The 23,713-nt window shown below is 38.1% G+C and overlaps 1 protein-coding gene across 1 annotated transcript in view; it reads left to right on the top strand.

The window, feature by feature from the left end:
• INVS (inversin) overlaps positions 1–23,713 on the top strand; it is a 226,767-nt gene that overhangs the window by 119,857 nt on the left and 83,197 nt on the right. The window contains exons 4-5 of the mRNA XM_044658291.1: positions 20,442–20,615; positions 21,714–21,881. Coding sequence (XP_044514226.1) covers positions 20,442–20,615; positions 21,714–21,881 — 342 coding nt within the window. The remainder of the gene's footprint in view (positions 1–20,441; positions 20,616–21,713; positions 21,882–23,713) is intronic.

Genomic DNA, 23,713 nt, shown 5'->3' with positions numbered 1-23,713 from the left:
TCCCAAGTTGTAAAACCCCCAAAGCTGGCCACTGATTGCATACACTGACATGAGATCTCATTGTCCTTGTAGAGATGTACAGGTTTTTTCATAGGCCCAAGAAGAACATAGGAGACAATGGTGTTCTAGCGCACTTACCCATAAATACAGGAGCCACCCAGCTGTGCTATAATATAATATAGCTGTGCTATACTCCTAAGTAACCCCTTTTGATATGCAAGTTTTGCATGTGAGCTATTTTTTCATTTTCTCTAGTGTGGCCATCAAATTACCCATTTAGAAAGCAACCAAATGGTGGGGGAAATGGACAGGCAAGTCTGACAAGCTCCCTTGTCTCTAGTAAGTTCTCAAATCTCATGGCATACCTTGAATCCTTGGATTTCATTATTTGCAGTAAGAAACCATTAAGGGGTTGTGACCAGAGAATTAGCATGATCAGAGCTATGTATAAATAGATTATTTTGGCAACTGTCTGAAGGCTAGAGTTTAGAAAGGAGAAACTTCACACAAAAAGGACTTTTAGGAGAAGGCTGCAGTAGTTCAAATAGAAGATAATAAGAATATACACATTCTTATTATATTAAGCATATATATGTACATATATATTATTATTATATAAAACCTGGTATGGTAATGGCAATGAAAATAAAGGTGAAGACCAATAGACATATTGTAGGGAAGTGATTGGGTACAAGGGATAAAGAAAAGGGCATCATTTAGGTATTAAACATATATGATTTGGTAAATGGTTATCCTATTTACAGAAATACAGAAGCCAGAAAAAGAGGTGTGTTTGGAGAGAAAGATGAGGAGTTCAGTCAGGGAAATTTTGAGTTTGAGATGCCAATGGAACATTCAGGTAAAGATGTCCAAGGGATGGGTAGAAATACAGATCTAGTTTAGGAGGTAAGGGAAGGGGATAGAGATGTGGAAGGCATATGTGCAGAAGTAATATTTAAAACCATATGAGTGGATGTTTGCCAAGGTTAAGGAATATGGATGTAGAGTAGAAGAGGGCCAAGGACAGAACTTTTAGGAGGTGGGAAAAGAAAGAGAGGCCAATAAAGAAAATAATGAAGAAACCATTAGATCAGAAAGGAACCAGGAGAATTTGACGTCATAGAAGCCAAGAAAGTAGAATATCAAGAAGGAAATAGTTAATCATCAATGTTAGAGGCTACAGAGAGATTAAAGGGGATGAAAAATGGAGAAAAATACTCATGAAAATTGGCAATAAAAAGGTCACTAGAGTCCCTGAGGAAAACATTTTCAAGTAGCGTAATAGTGATAGAAATTAGATTGCAAGACAAAAGGGAAGTAAAGGCACTGAGAGTAAACTACTCTTTTTTTTTTTAGAAGATTCACTGTAAAAGAAGGGAGACAGATGGAATGTTAGCTGGAGACTAGAAAACCCATAATCAGGTAAAAGACTCAGAGAAAGCATTTTTAGGATAAGGGAGACCAGTATATCTGTAGTCATGTGGAAAAGACCCAGTGGAAATGAAGCTATTGACAGTTCATGAGAAAAAGGGGATATTTGAAAGAACAAGTTCCTGAAGGTGGTTGAAGAGAGTAGGATAAAAGGCATAGTGGAATGAATCTTAACAGGGTATAGAATCCTTGTCCCTTCCTTCTGAGTCTGGAGGGAAAAGGAGGTAATGGATGAAGACACTAAAAATCTTTGAATTATGATGATGGGGAAATGGAAGGAATTTCATCTCAGTGAAGGAATAGGTGAAGTCATCTCCGAGTGTAGGGACAGAAGTGGACTCAAGAAAAAAAAAGAATAGACAGAAAATCAACAAGCTTTGAAAAGAAGGATTGTCAAAGAAGAGTGAGGGCTCAGCTGAGAAAGAAAGAATTATTTTAGAGTAGATAAAATCTGTGTGATTTCATTACTTTCTCCAGCATTTTTTAAGAGCAGAAAAATTGGATGCTATGAATTTGCCAAAGTTAAGAGTCAATGTGACAAGAACAGCAGAAGATCATGGAATCAAGGGTACTGATCCTAGGATGGAGGGAGAGAGGCAAGACTAGTAAGAGAGATAGATATTGAGTGGATAAATAGGAAAAGACATACAAACACACACACACACACACACACACACACACACACACACACACACACACACACACAGAGAGAGGAAGTCAAAGTGGGTAGCCCTTTTCTTTGCCAATACATTTCCTTTTACATATACTCTTAATCCCCTTCCATCTTGTCTTCTTTATCATAACCAGCCCTATTCTCTCTTTTGACTTTGTCTTACTTCGCCAACTGCTTCTGATACTTCTATAATTAGATATCCCATACACATTTCAACATTTCCCAAATAGAACTCATTATTTTCCCTGTCCCCCATCCTCTTCCTAGCTTCCCTTTTATTGTTGAGGGCACCACTATCCTCACCATCACCCAGGCTTACAACCAAGTGTCATCCTTAACTTCTCACTCTCATCCACCATATACAAACTGGTGCCAAGTCTGGTCATTTTATACCTTCACAACAACTCTCATATGTGCTGTCTTCTCTCAATTCACACCCCCTAGTGCAGGTTTTTATCATATTATACCTGGATTCTTATACCTACAACAGCTCGCTAGTTTTTTTCTCTGCTTCAAGTCTCTTTCCAGTCCAGTCCATCTTCCACTCACCTGTCAAAGTGTTCTTCCTAAGAGTAGATCTAATCATGTATCTCTCTGTCTCTCTCTCTCTCTCTCTCTGTCTGTCTCTCTCTCTCTGTCTCTCTCACGCACACACACACACACACACACACACACACACACACAAACACACACTCCATCTGGTAAACTCCAGTGGCTATTACCTCCAGGATGAAATATTAAATCCTTTTTTGGCTTTTAAAACATTGCAAAATTTGACAAATTCTGGCCTTTCCAGTCTTCTCACACTTTATTCTCTTCCACATACTCCATACTCCAGTGACCCTGGCCTTCATGTTGTTTCATAAATATGACTGTCCATCTCCTGATTCAGTGGCTTTCCACTGGTTGAACCCAGTGCCAGGAATGTTCTCACCTCATCTCTACATCCTGGTTTGCCCATTTTTACAAGAATCTTTTCCTTATCCCTTTATACCCTTGTGCCTTCTCTAAGATTATCTCCTGCTTCCCCTGCCCATATCTTATTCTGTACATAGTTGTTTGAATGTTGTCTCCCCTGTTAGAATGGATGAGGCAAGCAGGGCAGCTTCCCTGGAATAAAGATCCAAAAGGAGCCTGAAAGCATAATTTGGGGCTTGAAAGTCATCTTTTGCCACTTTCTCCACTGTGTCTTATCATTATATTGTATTTTGCCAAACTCCACGACTCCAGACACCTTTCCCTCAGTTTGGTTTGAGGTCAGGAGTTGCTGAGGTACATCCACAGATGACAGAGTACTGTATGTACCATTGTAAATAAGATACAACTAGCATTCACCTCTAGCCATCCTAAATATGGTGGGAAAGATTTTCATATATTAAAAATGGATAACAATGGTCAAGCGAGAGAGCAGTGCTCCATGGCTACTTAGCAGAAAGCCTCGAGTACTGGTCAAGCTCATTAAAGCTATCTCTCATTTCATTTGTCTGTTTAATGCTTCAAATGTAAAACTCTCTTTTCTCAGTACTTTATGCTATTCCACCTATGTTATAACATTGAACCTAGAGAAAACAACAGATAGATCTGAAAATTCGTTTTAGAAAATGCCCCCCAAGACACACACCTAGACTGAGTAGATGAATTGATTTTTAAAACTGCGTGATAGAATCAATGAAACTCAAGTATGAAGCACGATATAGGCTTGTTGGAAAACCAAAGGAGGGAACATAATATCAGAATCCTGGATCTCCCCAAGGAACAAGAAGGTAAACACAATTGGTTGCTTGCAACCTCAGACTTTAATATTTCAGGATTGTCTTATAATAAAGGGGTTTGCCATGCAGCTCAGAAAGGCCTTATCAAGGCCACTGAGGGGAGAAGTACATTGAATGTTCTCATGACAGATTTATACAGTGATAGAAAAAGTGGACATCAGCTAGAGCACAGGGATATGAGAGGCGAAACATTCTTGTTTTTCTTTACCTAAAATAAACAGAAACAAAGGAAGGGAGTTTTCTTTTAAAAGATTATTTCTAAAGGTGGAGGAGGATATAGATCAATGAAAACAGCATATCTATAGTCCTCTAAGACTTCACTCTTAATGTGCTAGGAAATGGAATATTTGTGCATATCTAAATGAGAAAATAAAATATTTCTGGGAAAGTCATCTAGTTATCAAAAAAAGAAGGAAAAATATTCCCTAATGATGTGATCATAATGAAAATTTAAAAAAATAAAGCATTGCAGGACTTGAGTGGTGATGAACAGGGGACCAGATGCTTCTGGAGAAGATAGTCAATAGCTCTCTCTGAGGAAGAGCCTTTTGGGGGTTTTTTAGTGCACAAGGTAAAACAAGTCATTCATTAAATGAGCATGAGAAGATCCTTGAAGCCTTCTTGTTCATTTGCTATATGCACACTTTCCCTTCAGAAAAAGAGAAGTCATTCCTTCCCTATTGTTTATTTTGGTTCCCTGTTTAAGATGAAAAAAAATATTTTTTATACAGGATAGGTGGAGGAACTAAATGACGGTCTACAAAAAAATTTTAATTCAAAATATTTTGAATACCTAGAAGACTAGAAAGCTAAATCAATTTTATGTAGTCACCTTGAAATTTAACTGTGGGGATCAAATACCTTTTTTTTAAGCATTTGCTTTCCTTTTCCAAAAAAAATTGTTCAATTGCCTTTTTTCTCTCCCTTCCTGTCTCTACCCTCCAACCCCTGGAAATAGAATTCACCCGTGGAATTTGACCACTTGAGTCCAGCCTAGAAAATTCTATCTATCTCTCAGGGGAGAATTAGCAGGGATTTCAGGGTAGAGATAGAGAATATCTCAGAGATGCCTTTTGAAATCAGGAGAGTAATAAGTCATAAATTAAATATAATGAATCTATTTTCCTGACTTTCTATAGAAATGTGATTTTTAATCTTTTTTTCCTTTTTTTTTTATCTCACCCAGGCTGGAAGTGTTGTAGCCATTCACAGATCTAATCACAACACTAATTAGCATGGAAGTTTTTACCTGTTCAATGTATTCTCAACTGGGGCCAGTTTGCCCCTTCTTAAATAGCCTGGTGGACCTCATTTTCCAGGGGTTCATCAAATTGGTGCTAAATTCATTGTAGACATCAGTGATCATGTTTATTCTCTAAACTCCCAGATTCAAATGATTCAAATGATAGTATGTATTGCTGCACCTAGCCTGAAGTGTGGTTTTATTTTGTAAAAGCTTTACAGTCATTTAAAATCTAAAACCACAGATTTAGTACAGATTATTATGTTATATATCTCTAGTAAGGCTAAGGAGAGATCTAGATGGATCACAGAGTCTCAGAGCTAGAAGGGAACACAAAAGCTATCTAGTCCATCTGATACTCGCCCTCTCAGACATTCTCACACATATATGTGTATGTATGTGTATAGGTGACTAGGTGGCACAGTGGATAAGAGCACTGTGCCTGGAATCAGGAGTTCAAATCTGACCTCAAACACTGCCTGTGTACACTTGGGCAAGACTCTTAACCTCTATTCGACTCCATTTCCCCAACTGTAAAAAACAAGCAACTCAATTGTTGGGAGGATCAAATAAAGTTTTTGCAAAGTGCTTAGAAAAATGCCTGGCACATTGTAGGTGCTTTATAGATGCTAGCTAGTAGTAGTAGCAATAGTAGCATATAGATATCTGTATTCATGCATATTTATGCACATATATACGCCCAAACACACATATTAGTAAAAATGTCCAAAAGTAGAAAGAGCTGTCATATTACATATTATATTCTAACGAGCTATCATATATATATATATATGTATATATATATATATATATATATACACACATATATATATGTTTCCTTCTGTTGAACTGAAATCTACTTCTTGGCAATTTCTACCCAAATGTTCCTAGACCCTCTTGGATCATTCAGAAGCCTATTCCCTATTTCTACAAAGGTTACCACCATCTCTGTTACACACAGATTCCATCCCTCAGAGTCCTTCTTGAATCTTCCCTTTCCCTCATCCTGTCAATTAGCCAATCCAGTCAGTTGTAAACCCACCACCACAACCAATATCTTTAGCTTCCTTCACTTTATACTTACATTGCCACTTGCCTAATTCAGACTTTCACTACCATTTGCCAAGACTAATAAATTGGCCTCTAAATTGATTTCCTTTTTCTTTAAACCCTTATCTTCTTCCTCAGAATTGATATTTATTGGTTCCAAGACAGAAGAGTGATATGAGTGAAGCAGTTGGTTTTAAGTGGCTTGCCCAGCGTCACTCAAATAGGAAGTGTCTGTGGCTAAATTTGAACTCAGAACTTCTCATCTCCAGGCCTGGTACTCTATCCACTGAGCCACCTAGCTATTCCCTTTAATTGATTTTCTACTTTCATTTCTCTCCTATTCCCTTCATTCCCTATTTGGTTATCTATGCACACATTTTGTCTTCAGTCACCAAAACCATTGGGTAAAATATAAAATCCTTGAGAGCAGGGATAATTTCATTTTCTTCTTTGGATTCCCAATACCTCCCCTCCTTTCCTCTTTTTTTCCCTCCTCTCCTTCCCCCTCCCTTCCCCTTCTCGTCCTTCTTTTGTCTGTCTGTCTGTCTGTCTCTCTCCGCTACCTCCTCCTCCTCTCCTCCTCCTTCTCCTTTCTCAATCTTCTTCCATTCATGAAGACCTGGCTCTATGGAACCCTGGCCATTCTCTACGATAATAGATGGGTCTTTTATCATGTTCTCTAATAATAGGCGTACTTCTTACTCTTCCTTGCCACTTTCAGATCGTCCCTCTGGCATCATACATAATTCAGCAATCTTTCCTCCTTTGAAGGTCACTTCCTCCAATTATACTACCCTATATCCAGAACCTGATTGCAAAAATGCACTAGTCATTCTCTCTCAAGAGTTCAATAATCTGGCTTAGTCTTCCTTTTCCCACCAGTCCCTCCCATCCTTGTTGGGAATTTAAATTTACATGATGCACCTACAAACACTCTGACCTTCCAGTTCATCCGCCTCAACCCCTACAATTTACACTTTAATTAGCCTCCAGCCATGCACTGGGATTTTTGTACTCTCAGTCCCACAGTCACCCATAAGGGTTTCCATGCTTCCCTTGCTCGATTCTCCTCTCTCTCCTAGTAGCCTCTGCTTTCTGAGCCCCACACCAAAGGGCAAAAGCATTGTACATAGAGAATCAGGGGGAAATGTCTAGTCCTTTCTTTGCAGAGTTTTTATGTATTTTATTTGGCTTTCTTCTCTCTCATTTCCTAGCAAAGCCACTTGAAATTTAAGCCTTCATCAAAGAATGCTGCTTTTTTTTTTAACCTTATATCCTAAAGGAGATGTGGATGACATATTCATATAAGAGTTCTTACATGGTTGCAAAGGAGTTTGGCCAGAATGACTTTAAAGAACAGGGGAGGAAAAATGATATGGTAGGAGAAGTCAGCTCTAAACTAGATTCTGGCTGCTTCTTCAAATAATACAATTGGGCAAAAGTGAGCTGCACAAAACAGAAAAAGCATATAGAATCACAGTCCTGGGCAAAGGGGGTACTGAGAGTCAAAGATGCCTTTTTAGGGTGTCCCCTTAATTTATGAAAAAGAGCTGATCCCGGGTGTTACAATAGCAGTTTCCTTCCCAATTGTGCCCTTTGGCTGTACCATTTGATAACTATCTATTCCTATGGAAACCATGGAGAGTGGAGCCAAGGTTTGAAAAAAGGGGGGGGGGGGGGCTTTGGGGAAAATAGCTTAGGAGTTCAGTCACAGAGCAGCTCAAGACATCACCTTCCTTTCAGTCAGATTGCATTTGAGAGCCAGAATCAGCTTCAAATCAGAGATGTTCTTGGCTGATGTGTTGTCTAGTTGGTCTGCCAGATGGATGAACATCTTAAATTTGAAAACTGGCAAAAAAAAAAAAAAAAGCTGCATTTAGACTTTTGAGCTAACTCTTTCATTTTTGTTTTCTTTCTTGGATGAAGTTTCTTAGAGGGGAGAAGCTTCTAAAGATTTATAGAAGTGAGGCTAGTGAGACATATCATTTTAGGTACAGAGTAATTAGCTTTACATGCCATATTTAGATTTGACAAGAAGAAGGGTGAGTGCATTGGAATTAATGATTATGAACTTCACAAAGCAGATTTTATTTTTATTTTGCACCTAGGTGACTTTGTTAGTGTAATGGAAGGATCATTGACTTTTAGAGTCAAAAGGTCTGTTTATATGACCTTAAGCAAATTATTTCACCTGATAATGAGTTTCCTCATTTTTTAAAATAAAGGGTCAAAATGAAATAATCGCTAGCTAAAAATTATATTATCTGTACAAGGAGGGGAAGATATGGGTTCCTACTCTTCCCTAGCTCACTTGATATAATTACAAAACGAGAAGGGCGTTAACAGTCTAGAATGTAATCACCAGGCCATTAGGTATATATAGTACAAGGGAGAAGATTTTGTAGCCCTTCCTATAAGATTTTATGTAAGAATTAATTGGAAGAGGACACTAACTCTCCCCACTTACTCTACACCTAAATTACTGCTTCTCTAAAATAATCTATGTAACTTCTTTGTTTTCTTAGCAGGCAGACATGTTTGCACTGAGATTTATTTTAATAGAAAGACCAAGTAAATACAGTTTAATCATATATTTGAATTGGTTGAAGCAAAGCATGATTCAAAAGGATAATCAGTAAAAAAAAATCATTGGATTTGCATATACTTTTTGATATCTACACCTCTAGAAGAGAGGTCTTTTGGTCTTCTCTACCTTGGTCCAAAGGAACCCGATTGCCAGAGTTGTAATGGAATGAAATAATGGCACTGATCTTAAAGCTTATATCTGGGTCCTATATAATGCCCCACTAGTGGATATGTGGCTGTTCTGAATGGATGCTTGTGTATAAAAATTATTTTTCCATTTTCTACATTCAAAATAACCCTCAAATCCAATTACAGAAACACAATTGGAGGAACTGTAGATGATTTTATTACATGGGAACTACCTCTACCTGTGCTGATGTGCTAGAAATGATAGTTTTACCAATGGTATTGAAATACAGTAAATAAGCAGTAACAAAATATTCTAGACAAGAGCAAGCTGTGGTAGCAAATCGATGGCAAAACAGAAAGACATATTTACATAGAGAGAAGAACTAGGAATTTTCCACCTTTTTCTCTTCTTAATCTTAACAACACTCGCATGAAGGAAAACTGACAATGATGAGTAATTGTTCACTCTGTACTCAGCAAAGGATAGGAAAGGAAAGGAAAGAAATAAGAATCGAGGGACCTGGATAATTAACTTCTGAAAAAAATTATTCAGTCACCAGCTGATGTTAAGGGTGCGACTTTTTTAAAATTCCTACCTATGATGAAGTGACTCATTTATACAATCATTCATATACGTAGAAACAGATGAAACGATTTTTATACAAAGCATTTATATATTCACCATGAGAATCTGAATTAATAGAATCAGCTTTAAAAAAAGAAATTATAGTTTTAGGAAGGTGCCCAAAGCTCAATGTGGTTAAAGGACTTTACTTGCCAATGGTTACACAAGTAGTAAGTGTCAGAGGCAGGACTTTTGGACTATAAATCTAGAATTCTATCTATAATCCCTTGCTGTTTTTCTGTGTTCAGAGTTATTACATCAAGCTCATATAAACGTGTGATCCTTCCAACATGAGAAATTGTTTTTTAGAAGCCACTAGAACCAAAAATCAGAAGGCCTGGGTTTGAGTCCTGGCTCAAATTTGAATACTCATGACTCAAGTATTTATTAATTACCTACTGCATGCCAGACACTGTGCCAAGTACTGATATCATGTACATGTCACACAGCCTAGCTGAGCTTTAGTTTCTTTACCTTTTAAAGCATAGTAATTCTTGTACTATTTGTGAAAAAAAACAAAACAAAACTTGCCTTTATGTCTTACTATCAGTGATAATACAGAAGAGTGACAAGGGCTGAGCAATGAAGGTTAAGAGACTCGTCCAGAATCACACAGTTAGGAAGCATCTGAGACCAGATGTGACCCCAGATCCTCCCCTGTCCACTGTGCTACATAGCTGTCCATTCTTGAACTATTCTACCTCACTAAGTGGCTGTGAAGAAAGTGCTTGGCAGGGGCAGCTGGGTAGCTCAGTGGATTAAAAGCCAGGCCTAGAGACTAGAGGTCCTAGATTCAAATCTGACCTCAGACACTTCCCATCTGTGTGACCCTGGGCAAGTCACTTGACCCCCATTGCCCACCCTTACCACTCTTCTGCCTTGGAACCACTGTATATTGGCTCCAAGGCAGAAGATGAGGGTTTAAAAAAAAAGTGCTTGGCAAGCTATATAACATGTTATTGTAATATATACCTCCAGGGTATAGTGAAAAGATTTTTTTTATCATGTGTAAGACATTTTGAGAGCTTTTGAAAAAATCTGCTCAAAAATTATTTTGGATCTATCATGGCTCAATAAAATGAAAAGACAGACAGATATACCAAGTTCTGAAACCAATGATCTCCTATTTCTCACTTTGATTTCTTACCCAAGAACTGGATAAATGGCTCATCCCATCATTGCTGTGGAGTCTCAGAAGACCTAGATTCAAATCTTATCTTTGACACTATTTGTATAATGAAATCGAACTAGATAGCCTTTGAAGTCCCTTCTAGCTCTAAACTTGGGACTCTAAAATCTCTGAATCAGGCAGGAAATATAAAAGAAGTTCACAGAAGAAACCATTCCTGACTCAAAATCAGATTCTGTCCTACATAGTGGTGCCTTGATTTAATTAGACTTCTACTAGATTTTTAGTTCCTTAAAGGCAGGAACCATATATTATTTTTTTATCCATATAGTTCTTCGTACATAATAGGTCCTCAGGAAATATTTATAAATTAATTAGTTCTTAAGACCAGTCATTCCTGTAAGCTCTACATATTGTAACCCATATGTTAGTTGAAGACAAATTAGTTTAATCTTGGAGGTTTACCAATAATTTGATACTCAATATGACTTCTCTCTGGCTCATGAAACCACCCAGATTCTCTCTGAGAACCATAATCTGACTCATTTTAGCTTTCCCCTGAGATTATTAGATTCTACTCCTATAAACAAAGTAAGGCTTCCAATCAAAATTTAAATATAATTTATTCAAGGCAGTAATTGACATAGAAGAGCCTAGAGTACCATTTCCCTTCTCCCTCTACCCCAACCCCTCAATAATATAAACTAAAAAAGAAGAATATTCAAACCTAAAGGTCCTTGAGAGACTACCTAGTCCAACTCCCTCATTTTATAAATGAGGAAACTGAGGCCCAGTATATGTAATAAAATGGCTTATGCAATGATACACTGCAAGGATTTAGATCCATGTTCTCTGACTTCAAATGTGTTGCCTTTCCCACTATACCAGATCTGTCTTTCAACTTTGACTTGGTTTTAGTCCCAAAAAGTCTAGACACCAATTGGGTAAACGCTAAGGGAACTGGAGGAGGAGGGGTACAGTGTCACTGGATGACTACAGGGCTATTTCAGGATCAGTTGCCTTATCCTAGCTCCAAATCTTTGCTGCCACTGCTGCTGTCCCCTTTAAGCTCAGAATCATGGTACATCAACCATCATCTCTTCTACAGATGCCAGCTTGCCTTTTTTCTATTCCTGATTCCACCACAGATAATTTTGGCCACCAAATGGCCACCACCTATTGCAGTCAGTTCTGATCCTCCCTTGATGGTTGCCATCCAAGTAGGAAATGCCCACTTCCTCATGGGTTGTTTTTTTCTTCCAATAACATTTACTCATTGCTCTTCTGCCATATACCTTTGGCCCTCAGCATTGTGGTAAATAATCTTTTTGCCTACTGCAACCTACCCTGTTCTTCCTTACGCCTTACAAAGTGGCCAGAAAGGAGGAAGGGATGCTACCCACTCCAAAGCCTGCAAATCAAGTCCCTGCAAAGATAAAGTACCTTAGCGGCATATCCACCAAATTATACTTTGCAAGCTTGCACACAAAGTATATATCATTCAGCATTAGTTGGTGTAATTATATACAAGACTAGAAAAATAGGTCGCAGGAAGGTTCATATTATATCTAAAAGTAGAATTGTCTTCAGTAGTCTTTATATACACTTATTACTACATGACCCTGTAGCAACAAGCATCATCAGGTTACATGAATGATGTGCTCAGTCGTTACCCCGAGGACACCTTCTGTGTAGTTTGACCACTCTGCCCACTGCCACTTCTGAATATCTAGTCTTTTCATTTTTAGTGGGAAAACAAGTTGTGTCAGATCCACTGGCCTGTGTTACTAATACTGGGCCCATGGATAGCCCATCACAAATAAAGGAGTCTCTAATCTTTATGAGATCACACAGCATCTCTATTTGTGGGACTTCTCCAACCAGAATATTGGGAATGAAAGAGCCAGTCTTTAGATCGGCTCCTTTTTCTTATCTGTCTCTAGCAGAATATGTGCTTCTCAGTTATTTTTGTCTCCATGTCCCTAGCACCTCGCCCACTACCTGTACATAGTAGGTTCTTGATGTTTGATGAATGGAATGGAATTGGACAGAATCTCCTCTAGAGGTACCCAAGAAAGTAACAGTAATTATTGTTTCCTCTTTAGACCCAAATATTCCCTATATGGATCATCTTCTGGCTCCAGCTGCTCTTCTTGGGACCCTATTCTTTAACTATCCCTCATTCTATCCTCCTGTTCCACAAGGAATCTAGCTAACTCTCTTTTGGGCAAGAGATCATAAAAATTCTTCATTCCAGGAGGGTCTAAATCCATATGAGGAAATTGAGGCCAAGTGTATGTAACAAAACAGCTTATCCAAGGATACTCAGCTAAGAAGTAGCAGAGCGAGAATTTAAATCCATGCCCTCTGACTTCAAATCTATTCCCTTTTCCACTGTACCAGATCTGAATTTCAGCTTTGACTCAGTTTCAGTCCCCAAGAAGCTAGGAATTGGAAAAAATCTAAGGGAACTGGGGCAGGGTGTACTATATTATAAACTTACAGATTGCCTTTTGTTTCAGTTATCTGGTATTGAGCAGCCCTCTACCAGTCCACCATTTGTTTTTCTTGAGATATTGACATTTGACAACAGAATTCTGCCCACAATATACTCTCTCTCCTGCCTCCCACCCCTCAACTGTTCTCATCTTAACATCTATAGTCAGAATCAGCATCTCAGAGGTGAAGGAGGTCTTTTAGTGCCTTTGTGTTTACACAGTAAATACTTCATAAAAGTTTGTTGTCTTGTGGATTGACTCAACAGGAAATTCCTATAATAATATCCCAGAGAAGTAGCTATCCAGCTTCTGCTTGAAGGTTTTCAAGTGATGGGGAGCCTCCAGAAACAAGAGATAATTTCTGCTTTTGGAATAACTCCATTAGGAAAATTTCTCTTTCTAACAACTTGAAATATGCCTCTCTGCTATTTCTGTTCTTTGTTCCTAATTCTGCTTCCTGGGGCTAAGCAGAGCAAGTTACATCCTCAGAATTGGCTTTCACTAGACCTTCAAGTTTTCCATGTAAATCATATTCATTTCTTTCAACTCACTCTCATATGACATTTTGTCTATGCCCTTCACCATCCTTGATTCCTTCTTTTGGACATGCAACAGTTTGTTAATGATGATAGTGGTAGAATCTCAGAATTGGAAAAGCCCTCATATCTAGTACAACTCAAAGTGGGCTTCCAAACTCTTCAAGACCTTCAGGATCAGGAAACTCACTACCTAACAAGACAACTCGGTGATAATGATGATGGACTTGACCTAAAGTTTCTTACTTGAGCATAAACATAAATAATGAGTTTATCTCTTTGGAGTTGGGTTGGGATAGGAAGAGCCTGATCATGGGCATAGTTCTCGTAAGTCATTAAGTAACGTTCTCATATGCCTAGCCTTCATTATTTGAGCTCCTATAGCACAGACCTCCATTAATGGACCACGGTCACCTATTTAACAAAAAAGTAGAAGGAACACTGTTTAAAACTCCTTGAAATTTTGATTCTTTGTCTGTCCTGGACCATAAGTATCTCTTACCTTTATGACCCTAGATGGAAATTCCTAAATTCCAGAATTTTCTTGACTATTGTTTTTATCAATCATTTTATGCTGACCCCACGGCTCTGATATTTGACCTCTAGCTTCTTATTCATCTCTGTTATTTGATAGCTCCTTTGCCTCTGACTGGCTACCTGAACTCAACTTTTTTACTACTTCTGGTATGTTTATATCCTTTAATCCTCAACTCATTTAGGGATCTTCCTGTAATCTGATCCCACCTGACCATCTCTATCTTGCCATGCTCACACTTTTATCATAATGTACATTTCCCAGATATTTTTTTTTAGTTTTTTTTTAAACCCTTATACTTCGGTGTATTTTCTCATAGGTGGAAGATTGGTAAGGGTGGGCAATGGGGGTCAAGTGACTTGCCCAGAGTCACACAGCTGGGAAGTGTCTGAGGCCGAATTTGAACCTAGGACCTCCTGTCTCTAGGCCTGACTCTCAATCCACTGAGCTACCCAGCTGCCCCCCTTCCCAGATATTTTTGTTGAAAAATGTTTTAAATAGGTAATCTCTGGTATAAATGGAGAGTCATCAATATAGGCTTTCTTATCTTTAAAGTGCATCAGGTGTTCTTTCTTCTTTAAAAGTAATGCCTGTCCACAATAGACTTTGTGCTTCCTTTAATCTATAAAGCTAATCTATAAAAATTTGTCACAGTATTTCTGTATATGTACTAGTGAGGGGTTCAAGGCAAAAATCTTTGCCCAACCACAACTCCCACTGACTTGTACATCAGCAGGATTTCAGTGGTTAAATATCTTTTAAAGGTCACGACGAATTATTTTATTATCTTTGAAATGTTATGACCAGAAAGGTCAAACCTGATTTCTGGGTATGAAAAGTGCTCCATCGATTTATTTGGTTTTCTTGAGTACTTATTGCTTTGTAGAAGAAAAGAGATGGCAAGAAATTTGGAACAGGGTGCCCTCTTGAGGAAATTCTTTCATTTCCTCTTGGCACTCATTAAAATGGATAATCTCAATAAATGAAGCTCAAATAAGTAAAATATAAAGAACAAATGAAAATCACCAGATGCTATACATCTATTTTAATATCACTTTATAGGCTATTAACTGAATTTTTCTTATACAGGGAGTTGAATCATTATTTATTTTCCTAAACTACATATTGAAGTCTTTATATGTCTAAAATTTGAGGCTATTATATAATCCTTTATTGGTGAAAATAAAAATCTATAAATCATACTTGAATTCTTTATAATAACAAAACCATAAACAGTTTACTTCAGAAAACAGTTGATTACTTTGGGATTTATACTAGTAAATCTAAAATATTCTCAAAACAGACAATTTCAAATGAAGGGAATTTCCTAGATAATAAAAAGGAAGGGGAAAAATTGATCTTTTATCCCCTTATTTTTCAGATGCCCGAAATAAAACTAGTTACCTCCAACCAAATAAATTGTACATAGGGATCAGCAACATTGGTTCCAACAACCCCATGTCCTTCTCATCACATCAAAGTGGACTTCTTCCCAGCTTATATTTCTGGATCAGTACTGGCCCTAAACAGGGGAGCTATAAGGAAACTTACCTCAATATTTCTCTAGCTATGTATTGAGTCAGTCTTATTTTTCTAGTTCTGCTCTGATTGTCAATTCAGTCTTCCAGTCCCCAGCCCATTACTTGGGTTTCCTCATATCACTGTATAAGGGTCAATTGCCTGCCCATTTGGACCACAACAAAAATCCTTCCAGTTTAACTGTTAGGCCAGAGTTAGACCTCTGCCCATCCTCCCTCTGCTTGGATTGATAAACAAGATGTTAAACTCTGCTATAATTTTTGTTATAGTATTTTTTCCTATGTATTCCTTCCTTAGTTCATAAGATTTATAGTTATGAGGGACCTTGGAAATCATTTAATCTAACCTTTTTCCTTCCTTAAACTGATTTCTCAATCATAAATGCTTTCTGACTCCTCCATGAAGAACTCACAATAGAACATTAATAATCATTATAATTCTCCAACCCCTCCAGGAAGGCCTTTCATTCCCAAGGTCCTGTGTATTCCTTCCGGATTTGTTGTACTCTCCTGTAATTCGGACTCCCCGAGGGGGAAAAAAATGTCAATTTGGGGCTGATGGCAACGTTGAGCATTCTGGCAAGGCCCTCTTTCATCCCAGAGACTCATATGGGCCTTCAGCTGGACGGTGTAGCCTCGACTGCGTAGGTTCTTTCCGGATAGGAAGCTCGCTGGAAGCCCCTAGAGCCGCCATGCCCGACACTCATCACACTGATACATCTGAAAAACTCATGGAAAGAATGAAGAGCAAAGTCTCTGCTTCAGCTCCCCGGCGTGGCTCATTGTCTAAATATTTGTGCAGCTTTCAGTGCAGGAGGAAAGGAAGTTACGTGCCATTATCTTCTCCTACAAAGACTATTGCTACCATGAGTTCCCCCTTCTCTCACTAACAAGATGGATCATAGGGTCGTCTTCAAGCTCCTCGAGGCCACCTCTGCCCCGGAGCTCCCCATCTCCTTCTAGAAGGCTCCCGAACCCCAAACTTTGGGACTTAACGTAGCACTAGATCCACCAATGTCTCATCCGTGCGGAGATGCTGTCCAAGGCCCAAACGAGAGCTCCTAATCTGGGAAACTTCCTCTGTTTAACCAGTGTATTGCCCTAATCGTGTTCCTGAATCAGCTGCGCTATGCTTATATTACTGGTTCTTCTATTTCTAGCCTTTATAGGTCACTACGGTCTGTAATGACGTAAGAGTGGACAAAGCTAGTGCTCTGCTGCTATAGAAATATTTACCGTGTGAGTCATTTTGCTAATTTGTGGCACATGTGCTTGCTTCATAGTGCCTAGAACCGAGCCATGAACGCTGGGGTCATTCTACTCAGTTGCTTAGTTGGCTGTTTTGACTATATATTCAGGGAGGTGACTACCACCACTATCATAAGGCCAGAAATTATTATTGGCGGTGGGGGAAGGGTCTAACCCTTTTGCTAGTTCCTAATTCACTTAACTATATTATCAGCTATCTTATATCTCAAAATCTTTTCTTTAAATGTAAGTTTATAGATTCAGTTACAAAACGCTACTTTAGGAAAAACTAAATAACTGGAGGAATATTCACAGCTCGTGGCTGGACCATGTCAATATAATAAAAATAACAATACTGCCAAAATTAACTTATAGATTTAATGTTATATCAATCAAACTACAAAAAGGACACTTTACAGAATTCAATGAAATAATAAAATTCATTTGGAAAAATAAAAGACCTAGAATACCAAGGGAAAACTGAGAAAAAAATGGAAACAAAGGAGACCTAGCACTTGTGACTTCAAAATATATTTTAAAATAGCAGTCATCAAAACCATTTGGTATTGATTTTTTTAAAAAGCAGAAAAGTGGGGGCAGCTGGGTAGCTCAGTGGATTGAAAGCCAGGCCTAGAGACAGGAGGTCCTGGGTTCAAATCTGGCCTCAGACACTTCCCAGCTGTGTGACCCTGGGCAAGTCACTTGACCCCCATTGCCTACTCTTACCACTCTTCTGCCTTGGAGTCAATACGCAGTATTGACTCCAATATGGAAGGTAAGGGTTTAAAAAAAAAAAAGAAGAAAAGAAAAAGCAGAAAAGTAGATCAACACAAAAGATTAAAAAAGGGAAAATCAGAAACAATGAAATTTAACACTCAATGTTCAATAAATCTGAAAAACATAAATTACTTAGGAAATAATTCCCTATGTGATAAGAACTCCTGGGAAAACTAGAAAGCAGTCTGGCAGAAATTAGGCTTATACCATAATCTACATTAAATTCAAAATGAATATGCAACCTGAATATAAAAGATCATGTCACAAAAAAACTAAAAGAGAAGCAGATTATGTATGCCTTTCACAGCTATGAGTAGGAAATGAATTCTTAGCCAAACAAGGGATAGCAGCAATTACAAAAGATAAAATAGATAATTTTGATTACATGAAATTCAAAAGCTTTTGCACAAACAAAATTAAAATGCATCTCGGATAAGAAGAAGAAATAGTTGACTAGGGGAAAAATATCTTTGTATCAAATTTCTCAGATAAGGATTTGATATCCAAGATAAACAGACAACTAACAGAAATATATAAGACCAAAAGCCATTCCCAAATAGGTAAGCAGGCAAAAGAGTTGAACAAATAGTTCTCAAAAGAATTGTAAACAATTAAAAATCATATGAGAAACTGCTCCAAATATCTAATAAGAAGAGAAATATCAATAAAAAATCCTGAGGTTTCTCCTCACACCTAACCAATTAGCAAAGACAAAAAATGTTAATAGTCAGCATCAGACTAGTTGTGGAGAGTCCGGCTAAACAAATCGTTGTACAGGAACACAGTGGAGTATTACTAAGATTATTTTAGCTATATTTGGGGCAAAAGAAGAGCAGAATAAGGATGATCATTTAGTGCCTCAGACTCTCCACAACTTGAATTAAATTCACCTTTCTAGCCTTATTTCATCTTCATTACTCTACATAAAAGGCCATTTGAGGGGGCAGCTGGGTAGCTCAGTGGATTGAGAATCAGGCCTAGAGACAGGAGGTCCTGGGTTCAAATCTGGCCTCAGACACTTCCCAGCTGTGTGACTCTGGACAAGTCACTTGACCCCCATTGCCCACCCTTACCACTCTTCCACCTATGAGACAATACACCGAAGTTAAGGGTTTAAAAAAAAAAAAAAGACCATTTGATATAGTAGCAAGAATGTGAAATTTGAAGTCTAAAGGCATTGGTTGGAATCCTATTTCTGATACTTATTGTTCTGTGGCCAGAGCAAGTCATTTAATTGCCTCTGAGCCTATTGTTTGCTAATCAAAAATGGTCATGGTGAACCTTGCTCATCTGTGCCTTATAAAATTATTCTGAATAAAGTATTTGGTAGATTCTTAAAGTATTATGCCTATGTTTGTATATTATTATCAGTATATGCCTGCCTTCCTTCCCTCTTTTCAGCCTGCCCTTTCCCATCACCATGTCTTTCCTTGCACTGTCTGTCCTCAGTACCTGTAGTAGACTCCTCCATACCCATATCTCTCTACAGAGACTTTCCTCTAAACCCAATTTAGCTGCCACTTCTTCCACGAAGCCTTCTTTACTTTATCCCTCTCATGTTAAGAGAAATCTTTCTTCCTCCAATTTCTCTTGGAACTTTCCCCAGGTTTTCCTGACTGCCTTGTCTCTTCTATTAGGTTATATGTTCTCGAAGGTCAAGGTCTGTCTTTCTATCCTCTGTACTTAGCAGAGAGAATCAATTAGGGGACATTTGTCTTCATAGAGAATATTCTAGAAAAAAAAATTTTATCCAGTGATAACCATGTTCAGAAGCCTCTACAATGAGATTTATTTTTAGCAGACCAAGCAACTGTGTTCAATACCATGAGTTTAAATCTTGGGCCCTCAAGCAAACATTTCAGAAAAATCTACCTTCTTACCCTGTGTTTAGAAAAGGATAAAGATGTATCCAGTAGGACAAGCCCCCCTTCTTTTGTCCTTTGAAAAGATAGAGAGAGATTAGGGGAGCTGGGTCACTCAGTGGATTGAGAGCCAGGCCCAGAGACAAAAAGTCCTGGATTCAAATTTGACCTCAGACACTTCCTAGCTGTGTGACCCTGGGCAAGTCACTTAACCCCCATTGCCTAACCCTTACCACTCTTCTGCCTTAGAACCACTCCGTAGTATTGGTTCTAAGGCAGAAGGGAAGGGTTTAAAAAAAAAGTGAAAAGATAGGCATTGCTTGAATTGTGTTTATGCAGCTCTTACTGGTAATGTAAGACAAAGTTCTGAAAAAGGAAATTTTAAAATACAATTTTTTTCCTTGTTCCTATCCTAATCTCTCCCATTTGGGATTTTTATTTCCCAATATAAAACAAAACTAACTACACCTAGGAGGTGACCATCATTTAATAAATACATTCTAAAAATTTAGCTGGTTTAAAATTTAAATTTGTTTAAGTTCGCAATTAAAATTTAGCTATTCTATTAGCTGTCCTGTAAATAGGTAGGGCACTGCTCCGAATGGTACGTTGCCATGGTTACCATGGTAACTTTACCATGACTCTGGGGTTGTTTAGGGGGGCCTCCGTTTTGCTTCCACATCCCTAAAATGTATAGGGTTGGATTATGTAGTGGCTAGGTCTACGAATGTATCTCTTCAGAGAAACCATTAGAGTTTATTGCTTAGCAAATCATTGACTCATTGTTATTGTCCTTTTTTTTTTCCTAGGGAAATTATCGTTTCATGAAACTCTTACTCACTCGGAGAGCAAACTGGATGCAAAAGGACTTAGAAGAAATGACTCCACTACATTTGGCAACCCGACATAAAAGCCCTAAATGTTTGGCTCTTTTGTTAAAGTTTATGGCACCAGGAGAAGTGGATACACAGGACAGAAATAAGGTAATTATGATAGTAATAGCTCACATTTATATTATACTTTAAGGTTTGCAAATGAGTTTGTATACATCTCATTTGATCCTCACATCTCTATGAGATAGGTGCTTTTATAATCCTCGTTTTATAGAGGGAGCTGTGGCTCAGTGGTTTAGAGCACTGGACCAGAGTCAGGAAGATCTAAGTTCAAATCCAGCCTCAGAGTTATCCTAGCTGTGTGACCCTGAGCAAGTTACTTAACCTCCAAATACCTGACTTAAAAAAGGATCTACCAGGGGGCAGCTGGGTGGCTCAGTGGATTGAGGGCCAGGCCTAGAGATGGGAAGTCCTAGGTTCAAATCTGACCTCAGATAAGTCCTAGCTGTGTGACCCTGGGCAAGTCACTTAACCCCTATTGCCTACCCTTATCACCAATCAATTCACAGTATTGATTCCAAGATGGAAGGTAAGGGTTTATTAAAAAATAAAAAAAAATAAATTAAAAAAAAAAAAAAAGGATCTACCAGATCCAGTGGAGAAGGAAGTGGAGGTATTGAATATTGATGAGTTAAGGAATTTTGCAAGGGCTGGGAATAGAAAGCAAGAGTTTGAGTACATGGAAGGATCAAATGAAAGATTTCTAATGATGGAGAAGTGAACATGTTTGTAAGCCAAATGGAAAGATCCAATAGTGTGGGAGAGATTGAAATTTTGATGAAAGAAGGGGAGGACAAGAGATGGGATGAGATCAAAGGCACAAATGGGGGATTTAGACTTATTAAGGAGAAGAGCTATCTGTAACCCACTCAAGCCTTGAGCAAATCACCTTACTTCTGTGTCCTAAATTTCCTTATTAATCAAATAAGAAGTTTGAACTAGATGAACATTAAATGATCCTTTCCAATATTAAAACTGTGATCCTATGTAATTAAACTCATGAACAGCCTGTCGGTGATAAAGAAAAGAATCAAGCTTTATCTTGTCATAAACTACATATTAAATTTGTTAGCAAGTTGATTGCCTCTTTTAAAATAATTTTTTAGAAATAAGGTCTAGTGGTCTTTCTATTTAAAAATAAATGTGTACAGGCTTTATACCTATACATATCAGTTTTTACATTTCTAGCAAACAGCTCTGCATTGGAGTGCCTATTACAACAACCCAGAGCATGTGAAGCTTCTAATCAAACATGATTCTAATATTGGAATCCCTGATATTGAAGGAAAGATCCCACTTCATTGGGCAGCTAACCACAAAGATCCTAGTGCAGTCCATACTGTCAGATGCATTCTGGTGAGTACATATTTCCTATTAAAATCTCTTTTAGGGGAAGCTTGATGGCTCAGTTTCTTGTGTGATATGCAGAAATGGGCAGCCATTTTCTGTAGGTACAAATAGCAGTTTGCCACTTTGGAACACAGAACCTGGCAAAGTACCCAGGGCATGTGCCAGGGTGACAGTTAAGGACAGGGTATAAATTAAGGTCCAAAAACCCCTGGGACTTCACTTCTTTCTCTCATCTCCTTGGGTTAGGGAGGTGGTGCTAAGTTGGGCCCCAGGAGGTTTGATAGTTGGAATAGACAGGCAGGTAGAGACAACCTTCATTGCTAGCCAAATCAATACCTTATTGGCATAGCCAACAACCTTTGAATCAAACAAGAGTAAACAGCATACAAGAATACAACAGCATCTGACCCAGGGGCTTGACAGCCTCTGGGCTCAACAAAAAACAGCAATAGAGTTGGGGAGAGACCCCCAGGGTCTTCCCATACTCTGCACCTTAGGAACAACTTGTGTTTTGATATTCATTTAGTTTTAACACTTGGGCAAGATCATCTAGGGTTCCATCACCCACTTTCCTTCTCCCTCTTACTTACCCTCAGTTTGATATCAATAAACCCAGTCTGATGCAAAAACCTAAATAATCTTTGAAAACCAACCTCTTACCTTAGTAACAGTAACTAGTTTCAAGCAGTCAGATCTGGGTAAAATCTCTAACTGGCTATAGTCATTTCTAAGCCAGTGATGATCCTTCATTTCAACCTAAAGTTTCAGGAACCTACATTCTACTTCCTAGATACTCCTACCAATTGCCTAGCTAGATTGGTTTCTAAGGCTTGTGATTTAGCAAAGAATCTTGAGTCTTAAAGGAGGCTTAGCCCAACTAGTGTGGGGAATAAATCTTATACTCACATCTAGTTGTGCTTAGGGTCTCTCTCTTTCCCTTTAGAGCAGTGATTCCCAAAGTGGGCACCACCGCCCCCTGGTGGGTGCTGCAACAATCTAGGAAGGTAGTGATGGCCACAGGTGCATTTATCTTTCCTATTAATTGCTATTAAAATTGTAAAAAATTAATTTCCAGGGGGCTAAGTAATATTTTTTCTGGAAAGGGAGCGGTAGGCCAAAAAAGTTTGGGAACCACTGCTTTAGAGTGGTTCATCACTAGCATCTTTAGCCCCTTACTGCTCATAACACTTGAGAGCCAGGCCTAGAGATGGAAAGTCCTGGGTTCAAATTTGACCTCAAATACTTCTAGCTGTGTGACCCTGGACAAGTCAGCTAACTCCAGTTGCCTGGCCCTTATAGCTCTTCTGCTTTGGAACTAATACACAGTATTACTAATAAGATGGAAAGTAAGGGTTTAAAAAATAATCTCTCTTTTGATACTGAAGCATGCTTAATGACATTGAATTCTATTTTCCCATTATTCTTAAAATGTTGCTTAATAGCCTGAGCATAAATATATGTATACATATATATGTTATATTATATAACATAAATATATAATTCATATATATTTCTCCTTTGCTTCTCTAGAAGCATTTGGAGTCAACATTATATTATTATAATTTATATTATTATTTTATTACATTATATTATATATCATTATAATGCAATATCACCATGTGGGGAAAAAGACTGTGGTAGTTTTTTTATTAGGAGGAAATATTTGAATCCAAATTTTTAATATATTTTTAATCATCTCAATTCTTTTTTTCTCTCCCTCTCATTATCCCCCACGTTGAAAAAAACAGAAAAGTGAAATCCTTGTAACCAGTATGTATAGTCAAACAAAGGCCATGTCCAAAAAAAAATATGTTTCATTCTGCATACATAATTCATCA

Source organism: Gracilinanus agilis, chromosome 1 (genome assembly GCF_016433145.1).
Source record: "Gracilinanus agilis isolate LMUSP501 chromosome 1, AgileGrace, whole genome shotgun sequence".
Lineage (NCBI taxonomy): Eukaryota > Metazoa > Chordata > Mammalia > Didelphimorphia > Didelphidae > Gracilinanus > Gracilinanus agilis.
Note: the sequence above shows the minus strand (reverse complement) of the source record. Positions and strands in the feature narration are given on the sequence as shown.